Raw genomic sequence first — 12,061 nt, 5'->3', positions numbered from 1 at the left:
AAAGAAAATTATAATCTCGTTTAAAAACATAATTAAAAAAAAAAAAAAAAAGGAAAAAAAATAGAATTGTCGTCGTTATTTACAAAAATTCTAAAAAAGTACGTTTTTTTAATTATTTTATTTGAAAAAATTTAGAGTCTCTCACGGAAAAAAAAACTCGGTTGGTACATGCAATTACTTTTAAGATTTTATATTTTAATACACGAAAACTAATTGCACACGAGAGAATAAGCCAATGATACTTTAAAAATAAAAAAAAAATAAAAAAGAGAGAGAGAGGTAAAATATGTATGAAAAAAAATAGATAGAGAAGATTAGAAAATTTAAGAAGTAAATTGTGATATTGAAAATTATAATATTAACAAACAAAAAATTATATATTATAAATATATAATATTATAATATATTATAACTATTATATTTTATAACTATGAAAAATAATGTTTAAAATAATATAATATAATATATAGTTATATAGGCTATATATAATACTCTCTAATACAATATATATTATATATTATATAGCATATATATATTATATATTATATATTATAAATATATTATATTTTTTTATAACTATTATATTTATAACTTTTATAAATAATTTTTAAAGTAATATAGTATATGTGTAATACTAATTACTATATAATACTAATACTAATACAATAAATATTATATAAATATATTATTATTTTTTATAACTATTATATTTTATAATAACTATTATAAATAGTTTTCACAGTAATATAGTATAATATATATATATATGAAATCTTGAGAAAAATATTTAAAAAAAGAAGTCAGAATCTTTCGCATAAATTTTCGATAAATTATTCCCTAAATGGTTTGTAAGTATTTAAATACCCATAAGTAAACACACAGGAAAGAACAAACTCTACACAAGAAAAAGAGAAAGAGAAAAATAATAATTTACGAGTCAATACGAAATCTTTCAAAATTTTTGCAATAATTCTTCAAATAGTACATTCCCACTAAAATAATATCCAAAAATGGTTAAACTACGAAATTTTGTAATCTAAGAAATTACAAACCTTTGACCGAGTGTTTAAAAATGTTTTCGTAATACCGTATACCTACGAAGAAATCAGAAATTTCGTAAAATTTAATAAAATAAAATCATCCTTGCAAAGAAACACGATAATAATAATAATAATATAAATTTGATTTTGCAAAAGGACAAATCTCATCGTCAGTTATCTTCATTCATTTTGCGTTAGCGGTTTTCTAAACGAAGTAAAGGACGAAGTTCCTTTTCTCAGTAATAAGGTAGATATATCTGCCAAAGTGATTTACTTTCTCATAAAATGCTACTCTATCCTTGTTACTATCGTATCTTCTCCTTTTTCTAACCATTACTAAGTAAAACTGTAAAACTTTATATCTTACTTCGTAGTAACGATTCACATAATTCGTCTATTTTCTCTATCTTTACTTACAACGACGATGAAGAAAAAAAAAAAAAAAAGAAAATCCAATCGAAAATATCGTACTCGAATAAAGAAATATATATCTCAAAGTTTCCGTTCTATAAATTTTCTTACGATGTTTAAAAAAAAAAACAAAAAAAAACACAATGATCGTAAAGATTATTTTTTGTATTCTAGAAGGAAAGAAATAAAAAAAAAAAATAAAAAAAATACAACAAAAAATTAAATTACCACCAACCTGTGTAAACAAAAAATGATTCTTTTAATTATATATTAAAAAAAGAAATAATTAATAAATAAAAATAAATAATTTAAATTTTATTATTAAAATTATGATAATTATTTTTCTAATCTAGAAAAATAAAAAAATAAACAACAAATACAACAAAAAATTAAATTACTTCCAATCTGTGTAAAAAAAGATTCTTTTAATTATATATTTAAAAATGAATAATTTACATTTTATTATTAAAATTATTACTTAATGAATATAATAAAAAAATGCGTTTCTCTGCGTATATATAGTTATATACCTATATACATACGTATGTTATCAAGTTACCACAATGAAATTAAATGGCAATGGCAAAGGTGAAACGATAATAAAAAAGAAAAGACAGAAAAGAAAAGAAAAGAAAAAAAAAAAAAGGTAGCGCGTGTGGTTGAAACATAGGAAACCTTGCCCTAATTACAGGGAAAGAGGGAGTGGCAAAGGAGGGTAAGATATAAAGTAGTTTCAAGACACATCTATATATATAAGACCCCCATCCTCATCGTTCCTCATTCTGTTCCGGTTAGACACAGAAAAGAGCCCTGGGATTCCCTTTAGTAGAACGAAACGTAGGCTGTAACACGTACTTCCTTTTTCACTTCTATACAGGTATATAAATATACAGGTGTATCTTCTCGTAATGAAAGAGAGAGAGAAAGAGAAAGAGATAAAGTTAGTAGAATTTACTGGGTACACTTGTGAGCTCAGTGGATTCAACGCGGAAACGTAGTTTTGAGCAAAACCCTAGGTTAGGGCGGTGCAGGGGAATCCCCAAGCCTGCGTGTAACTTCGCACGCTCGACACACGGTCACCATGGTAACCGGGAACGTTGGCAAGCTCTCTCTCTCTGTCTCTCTCTCTCTCTCTCTTTTGCTTCCTCCTTTCACCCCTCACAATCTAACCCCTTTAGTAACCACCCGTTCCCTCCAACCCCCACCATCAAACCACCCGTCCCATCCCGTTCCCCTTCTCATTCCACATCCCTCGGCATCCCTCCTTTCAGCACCCAGCCCCTTCTGGAGCTTTACTCGAGAGTCGGAGTCGAGTCTAGCAGAGTGCAGCCAGGATTTCATCCCTCTATCCAGCAGCCGCAGCATCGGGGCGGCTCCTCCCGGTCGTGCAGCGCAGACGACGTTCCTTTTTTTTTCCCCCGGTTGACCCAGGTCGCGATTTTTTGGTTTTTTTTTTTTCCTAATAATCCAAAAAAATTCCCATAACATCTCTTCGTATTATTTTGTCTTCAAACTCGTCGAAAAAAATTCTGCACCCAGTATTTTCATATATAATACAATTAAATAATAAAAATATCTGGTGAGAAAGGTTAATTGGAAACTCAGTTGAATTGTGCATCTACTGTTGACCTTGAAACTCCGAAGTGATCCTTATAGAGAGTCACGTGATCCAATAGATATCTGTATCATTTGAAAAAGGTGTTGTTAGAATTCAATTGATCAAGAAACTTTCTTTATGAAGATTGTTCAAAGTTCAACACGTCTCTGGGCGCCTGTACAATGTGGACCAGAGATATGCGGCTGACAACAGTTTGCACCAGCACCAGCACCAGCACCAGCAGCAGCAGCAGCAGTCTTCAAAAGATATCTGTATTCCATGTATTATTTTTCTCGTCTTACCTGGAGAAAGGACGAAAACGTAATAAAATTAAGAGAACGAGAAAAAGGTTGTTGTTTGAGGAAAATAGATGTAACAAGGTTGTGGAAAAAAAGGCGGTGGCTCATTCGTTTGTATGGAAAAGCAACAACAGCAGTAACAGCGCATGAGAGGATAGACACGTGTCGTGTTTTATATAGTATACCATATTATACGTGAAAAGATAAAGAAAGATCTACAGATTTCTATATTATCGATACCACTTTATAATAAGATCATTCCAAAGATATATATATATATATAATAATTATTATAAACAAACAGAAGATTTATTTTTTCTCAGCTCGTTGTCAACTGAAATCGTTTTATTTTGAAAACCATCTCGTTCCTATAAAGTTCACTCAGGGTTTACGAAACGATAATTAAAATAAAGAAGAAGAAGAAGAAGAAATATTTTTCGAATACAATCTTGCAGTATTAATTTACGTGCTGGCACTATAATTATTGTTAATCGAATATAAACAAAATAGAATGATAATATTATCGTCTATTATTTAAATGAGAAAGAAACAGATTTGTGTGTGCAGATCACACACGATAGTAGTGAAAAACCTTGAAAGAAAACCAAGCTTCGAAATAATTGAATTGTAATATAGTGTCATCTATTGAAAGAACCTTACAGAACCTAGATAACCTCTAAATAATAATCTTTAAATTAGTAATAAAAAATAATAAAAAAAAAATCTCGATAAAAATTGTGCTATGTGTTAAGTTGGACAAAAATCATTAAGTGAAATGAAATAAATTTCATGAAAATAAGTTGAATAGTTTCGGAATTATTAGTGGACAAACACATATTGTGACAATGAATTTTTATTTATAGAATTTAATTAATTAATATATAGAATAAAATGATAAAATTGAATTTTATTAATTAATTAATTATTTTTGTTTCATCGGGGTTTCACGATTTCTTCCGTTTCACGATTTTCAAATCACTCTGATTCTAAAGAAGTTTGCACTTCAAAAAAAAAAAAAACTATGACTAGTTCATCGAATAGCAGTAGTAGCACCCTGTCGCGTGCATGGCTTCGTGCAAATTGTTGCCGTTGCAGCAGTGATTCAAGACAGGATAATATGAACAATAATCTCAAGGATGATACACCATTGAGAGAAGAAACTGAAACGCTTTTGCACCGTATAGCATTCACCGTTTGGCACACAGCCCTGCACATCGAAAGAGAGGTGTGTCATTTTCCATCATTCTTCCACAACCTCCCAAACTTCCTTCCTTTTTTTTTTTTTTTTTGATCTTCTTCTTCCTTTCATTTTATTTTTTGCGTGTGCAAATCTTGGAACACTATGTTCCAAGAGTAAAAGAAGAAATTGTGGTATCGTGCCAAATGTCTCGTCGTTTATTAATTGCAATGATCTTTTTGGACATTGTTCGAAATATTTCTATGTATTATGAAATAAAATTGATGTTAATTGTTTAAAATATGTAAAAAAAAAAAAAACAGGAAGATTTATAGAAAAAAATTAGATCAAAGTCAAACTTTAATATAATATTTCCAATGTATTTGAAATAAAATAGATGATAATCATTTAAAATATTGAAAAAAGAAATATTTAAAACAAAAAATTAGTAAAATTAGTAAAATTAATTAAAATCTTTGTTTTTTAAATTATTGAAAAATAAAATTTCAATAATTATATTTTAACATATTTTGAAATAAAATATATGTTAATTATTTAAAATATTAAGAAAAAGAAATATTTGAAAAATAAATTAGATAAAGATAAAATTTCAATAATTATATTTCAATGTATTTGAAATAAAATAAATTTGAATCATTTCAAATATTTAAAAAAATTTATTAATATTAAATATAAAATAAAATTTTAATATATTATTTTAATGCATTTGAAAATAAAAAAGAAAATTTTCATTCGCATTAAATGAAAAATAAAATTACAATCATTACTAATACCACGCAAAAGCTACTAACACACTTATAATACCATTTACGTATAAAGAGGTTTGTACTTTCATATTATGAATAATTAAACGTTCAAACGACAACTTTAAATAGCTTGTCGCAATTATAAACGAAACAATAACCATTTTCTTTCTCAATAATAAAACGTCAACGAAAACGAAAACGAAAACAAAAAGCAAAAGAAAAGAAATGTTTTTATAATTAAAAAAAAAAAAATGAAGAATTAACATGTTTTATTTCTTTTTATGTTTCAGCACAATGGGGGTTACGAATCACAGCCAAAAAATGTTAATACCATTGCGAGAAACAAACAACAACAACAACAACAACAACAACTACTTATGCAACAACACCAACATCAGTTACATCAACAACAGGTGAGGTTTTATTTTAAAAGAAAGAAAAATATGGTAATATGAGAAAGTATTTCTTTTTTTTTTTTTTTTTTTTACAAGGTTTTAAATCAAATAACAATTTCCATAACTTTATTAATATTTCATGCAATCTCTCGTCTAATTTTTTTTTCTTAATTTTTACAAAATACCAAAGTGTAAAATTAAACAATTCGAAAGTATAGTTGAACAAACACAAATCAAAAATAGATAATATATAGGAAAATGTATGTTAGAGAAAATTGGATGTTAACATGAATGGTAAATACACACATAACGATCTTTATCATACATACTGTATATACAGTGAACAAACTCTACATATGCCTCTAAACTTACTACACAACAACAACAACAACGAGAAACACACAATCGATCTAAAGTACTATAATTCTGGTTCATTTCGTGTTTCACCCATAATAATAATATCATCATACTTGTGTGGTAAACTTTACTATTTAATCTAAAAACAATTTCACGTATGATTTCAGTTTACCGAAGCATATCATTAGAATTATTTTCATATTTTGAAATATTTCAAAATCTAATTGCATTTTTTCTTTCTTTTTTTTTTAACTTAAATCCTAATTTGAAATATCTGAACTATCTATTTGAAGAAACCGCCTATGAATTTAATATGTAATAAATATTGAAACAAAGTCACGAGAACTTTCGAAACGGTAATTGGATACAAATAAACCGAGTTATTTTTATTTTTTATTTTTTTTTTTTTTTTGAAAACTCGCTTTTTTACAATTGCAAAAACAAATTATATTACACAAGATTTTTTTTAATTCTTTTCTTTTTTTTTTTTTTTAGTTCTAGTTATTGTTCCGTATAATTGAATTGTAGATTTTATCGTTAAAGTGAGATTACAGTGCGTACATACAATAACAAATGTATGCTATACTATTATTAGTATGTCAAAAGTGTTTTTTTTTTTTAGTAAAATCTAATATTATCATCATCTTTCTTATTCTCATCTAAACTAAAACAAGTTAATCTCGATTCTATAATAAGTCATTTGAAATCTAAAGAGGCCGGGCCGGCCGGCCGACTTTATCGTTCATTCGTAAAATATCTTATAGTAAAGCAACACGATTATATTCCTAGCTTCTATTTATCTACAAACGAGCCTTTCGAATCGTTAGACTATGGCTATTAACTGTGCTCCTTGCTAAACTCTATTACCTTCTAATCTTATCGTGTGCACTACTATACGAGTTTTAGAACTAAACACGCACGCACGCACGCGTCTATCATAAACCAAAAGATGAAAATATCATTTTAAAATAGAATAATTACACACACCCCTTTTTTTTGTTTTTTTCATTTATATAAGTTTTGTATCTTTATATCTAACGTTTTTATCTGCAATTAAATTATTATTTATTTATTTTTTCATTAAATATGCAATTTTACGTAATTAAATATATTCCATGTAATTTTAGATGATTTTAGATCAAAATTGAACTGAAATTTTCTTTTTAGTTTTTCCTCTAATAACTCATTCAAACCTAATTTAGACTTTCCCATAAATTTATTGTTTTCTTATTATTTATTTTTTATTTACTTATATAATCTTAATATATATATATATAAATTTCGTGTCACATTGTTTGTCCGCAATGGACTCCTAAACAATGAAACCGATTTTAATCAAATTTTGCACACTGTGTACAGTTACATCCAACTTGAAAGATAGGATAGTTTATATCTCAATTTATATTCGCAATATTATTTGTTTATTAACAAAGAGTCATGATTATCTCTGTTAGTTCGATAAGATTCTAACAGATGGCGGTATAAGGTAATTCATTAGCTTAACACGTTGATGCCGGCGCCGATTTTCAGTGTCTGCACTGTGGAGCGGCACTCGAATCTAAGATGCGCTTCATCTGGCGGCGCGTGATATTTGCTTGTTCAAACCTGGACCAAGGTGGACCACCGGTGGTACGCGCCGCCCGATGAGACAGTCTAGTGCGGGCCATCGGTGGTACGCGCCGCCCGATGAGACAGTCTAGTGCGGGCCACCGGTGGTACGCGCTGGTGTGAACGTGTTAAAGACGTGTGTATCGGACTGATTGTGAGCCACAGCAACGCGTGACGGGGCATCCCTAGTATATATATGGTGTGTTAAATGGTAGGGATCGAAAAAAAAAAAAGAAAATGACTAGTGAAAAAATAATAATTATTACCCCAGGCGATTAATCGGGAGCAATTGTTCAGGTCCATGATGCTCTTGTGTGCCAACGTTAAACTGCGCGACTAATGTCAATTATCGTTAATCCACCTAATTGGCCAACGTTTTATTTCTAATTGGAAATTTAATACTACTACGATACACATATATACATATATATATATATATTTTTATATACATTCTTTCTCTCTCTCTTTTGTATTTTTTATTAGAATTTTTAGTATTCATGTCACGTTATCGAACTAAATGAACGAAATGTTACAAACATTCTGTTAATTAACACATTGCAAATTTAAAACAAATAAATAAATATTGTATTGAAAGTCTTTTATGAATACCAAAGTTCGAATTGTACAACTATTTTTTTTTTCTACATGGTAGAAAATTAAACAAATATATATGAAAAATAAATATTATTAAAAGTGGGTGATTCAACACACCCACCCATCCCAACCTCTGTGTTCTGTTTGTTTTCTTTTTTAAAATAATATAATATCGGTTTAATCTTTAATTAGTCATAATTACTCGACATAATATATATATATATATTAGGTTATCAAATATAAAATGGGGCAAAATCAAATTCAATTATGTGCATTTTTGCCCCATTTCATACTTGACAATCTAATATATACCGTGTGTGTTTTTTTTTCTATTTTTAAAAATATTTTTTTGTTTTTGTTTTTATAAGTAAAACTTTTACACAACAATTTTTCCTTGAATAAATTACATATATACTTGCTTACAAGTATGAAACGTAGTATATTCGTGTGTTATCGTGCTGATAAATCGATAGGATAGGTAAACGTGGTTCGTATAATATTCTATCTTATTGCCGTTTCAACGAATAATTTTCTTTATACATCGACGTTTAAAGTTGGAAAAAGGAAAACGTCGAGTAAAAAGGGCCCCTACGGGGTAATCTGGTAGCGTTATATTAAAAAGAGTTTATAATAAAATCACCTGAGAGTAAGGTTAGGTAAAAGGTAGATACGTTCTTAAGCACTATCACTATATATTATCAAACATCTCATCCCTTCTTTTTTTTTCTTCTTTTTCATCAGCTTCATTTTCTTTTTATTTTATTATTATTATTAATATTATTATTATTATTATTATTTTATGAAAAAAGAAAATAACATTTTCATATTAAAATTATCTCCCCTTTTACCTGTCTCGTAAATATTTGCTGCTCGTCTTTGATATATTTTTCAATCAATTTTTATTACTTTGGTTTATTTTTTTTTTTATTTTTTTTTAGTCGTTATAAAGTTTGATCAATAAAATTTTCTTTTTTTTTTTTTTTACGTGTATTTAAATCGATGCCTCTCGTATAATTTATTTCAAATGAAAATATTAAAAATTTGTAAATTGTGCACACGTTAAATTGTATAAGTTAAAATCTAAATGTTGAAAAAAAAGGTTTAGATTTTATTTGAAATAACTGGACGTTTATTTTATTTTTTGTTTTCTTCTTTTTTTAAATATATATATATATATATATAAAAAGAATTTCACACAAATTGATTTGAACAAATATATATATGTATGTATATTTGATTAGTTATTTCAATATTGAATATTTATTAAGGTACTTAAGAAACAGGATAAATCATCAATTCTTATCGATGACCATAAACTTTCTTGGAAGTTTAAAGTTTTCAATGTTAGAAAAAGATTCATCTTTCTTTAATGATTTATGTTAATATTAAAAAAAAAAAAATAATAAAATAAATTAAAATGTAGATAAGATCACAAATACATTTTGATAATATGGAAAACGAGTTTGTTCGTAATTATGAATAGAAAAAAAAAATATATATATATTTATTATAAAATTTTATTATCAAATAATTAAATAAATAATATTATTAAATATTATATTATATAATATTATAATTATTAATATTATATTTATTATTATATTATTATAATATTATTATATTATATTATTAATATTATAAGTATAATTAAATAATATTTATTATAAAAAATTAATAAAATACATTTATTATAAAATTTATATATATATATATATATATATATATATATATATATATATATATATATATATATATATTAATCATTTAAGAACAAATTAACAAAAGAATTATTTTATATATTATAAAAAAAAAAATATTAAAAAAAAAGAAATAAAATAGGTAGCATAATATCGTTTTTTATAATCATCTTCGTTTAAACTAGCAATAAATATACTTCATCGTGTTACTTGCCAAGAGCGAGAAATGAAATTTACGAGCGTAATTATTGCACACTCTCTTTCTCTTTCTCTTTCTCTATCTCTTTCTCTCTCTCACACATACACATAAACACACATACAGAAATATACACTTATTCACTTCAGTCTTTCTCTCTTTCTCTCTCTCTCTCTCTCTCTCTTTTTCTCTCTCTGTTTTTATGCGAGAATTTCTAACGTTTCATTCGACGACAACGATCGATCTCAATTAATTAGACGATAATTATAGTAAGCACGTTATTTACAGACAGACTATACCATGTTACGACAGAACATTGACTATATCGAGATACTTCAACGAGAAATGACGTAGATTCAATAAATTCTCGAGATCGGTTTGAGCTTTTAAAGAGTCGATCGAGTTCACTCTCGAATCGAAGTAGAGAGAAAGAGAAGAGAGAGAGAGAGAGAGAGAGAGAGAGAGTGAAAATGTATTTATGTGGGTGTCTCTTCCTACTCAAACTGTAACGTTCTCGTTTCTATGCGTTAATACCATAAAATCACCTTGTACCGGTTCGTTTAATATGATTTCTGCACTTTTACTTAAATGATTTCACATGTGGATGTATATAAATGAATTTTAACTTAAATGGTATATATATATAATATATTTATATATTTAAAGTTACATCATTTTTATACCATAGATGGTACAAGATTTTTAGAACTATTTTAATTTGATATTATATATGTATTTAATTAAATAAAAATTAATATTAATTTTTTTAGAAATTATATAATATAATATATATTTTTATAATATATTTAAAATATATTTTATATATATTTATATTATAAATTATAATTTATATATATATAATATATATATATAAAAAATATATATAATATATAAAATAATAATTTTATATATTAATATAAATTATATATTATATTATATATATAGTATATAATTTATTTCTTTTAACAACTATATAATTTAATATATCTAATTAAATAAAAATTAATATTAATTTTTTAATTTTATTATTATAATTTAATTTAATTTTATTTGATAGTAATTTTAAAATTTAATATATATATGTATATATATGTATATATATATATACATATTAATTATGCACCATAATTATAAAGATAAACTTTACAATGAATCGAACAAAATTTAATAAAATATCATTAATTATTTTATGTTACAATATAAATAATAAAATTGACCAATTTTCGTTTATTTATCTCTCTCTTTGTTATAATTACATATACAATGTTATCACCAATTACAATAATTAATTGTACCATTCAAAAGAGAAAGAGATACAAAGTAAAGTGCACTCGGAGTGTACTCGTAATTTTTGCCTCAATTCGAAATTTGATTTAAAAAAAAAAGTTAAAAGAAAACATTGAAATAATATTAAATTCCAAAATGTTATCGAAATAAACCTTATACCATTATCATAAATAGAAGATACGATTGGTCAAAGAAAATTATTCTTTAATTTTTTTTTCTCTCTCTCTCTCTCTTTCTCTTTCTTACTACATACATATATACATGTTTATATAAGAGCATTATGGGGCAAACCATGAAAAAAAAAAAAAAAAAAACTATCAACCGTTTTGGTTTGACTTTTGCCGAATCTACGAGCGGTTTTCACCCACGCAAGTTTACTCGTACTCGGCTGCAAATTGAAAATTTAACGATTGCCATGTCTCGTGCCGACAAAAAAGGCGTGTCGGTTGGTTGGTTGGTTGGTTGGTTGGTTGGTTGGTAGGTCGGTCACTATGGCTTTTCAAAAGGGCGATCATATACGTTGAAAAAAAAAAAAAAAGGAATATAAGAAATGTTAAATGTGTATTGCATATATTCTTACAATGCATGAGTGTGTGTGTGTGTGTATGTGTTGTGGTGGAAGGAGAGATTCGGCGG

General features: G+C 26.5%; 1 protein-coding gene across 12 annotated transcripts in view; it reads left to right on the top strand.

The window, feature by feature from the left end:
• Positions 1 to 12,061, top strand: part of by (focal adhesion protein tensin) — a 202,944-nt gene that overhangs the window by 146,418 nt on the left and 44,465 nt on the right. For all 12 annotated transcript variants that reach the window (XM_015320809.2, XM_015320808.2, XM_015320807.2 and 9 more), the window contains one exon: positions 5,582 to 5,704. In XM_015320809.2, the coding sequence (XP_015176295.2) occupies positions 5,582 to 5,704 (123 nt within the window). The remainder of the gene's footprint in view (positions 1 to 5,581; positions 5,705 to 12,061) is intronic.

The sequence above is a fragment of the Polistes dominula genome, unplaced genomic scaffold (genome assembly GCF_049000335.1).
Source record: "Polistes dominula isolate Pdom_NZ unplaced genomic scaffold, Pdom_raw_medaka contig_82, whole genome shotgun sequence".
Classification (NCBI taxonomy): domain Eukaryota; kingdom Metazoa; phylum Arthropoda; class Insecta; order Hymenoptera; family Vespidae; genus Polistes; species Polistes dominula.
Note: the sequence above shows the minus strand (reverse complement) of the source record. Positions and strands in the feature narration are given on the sequence as shown.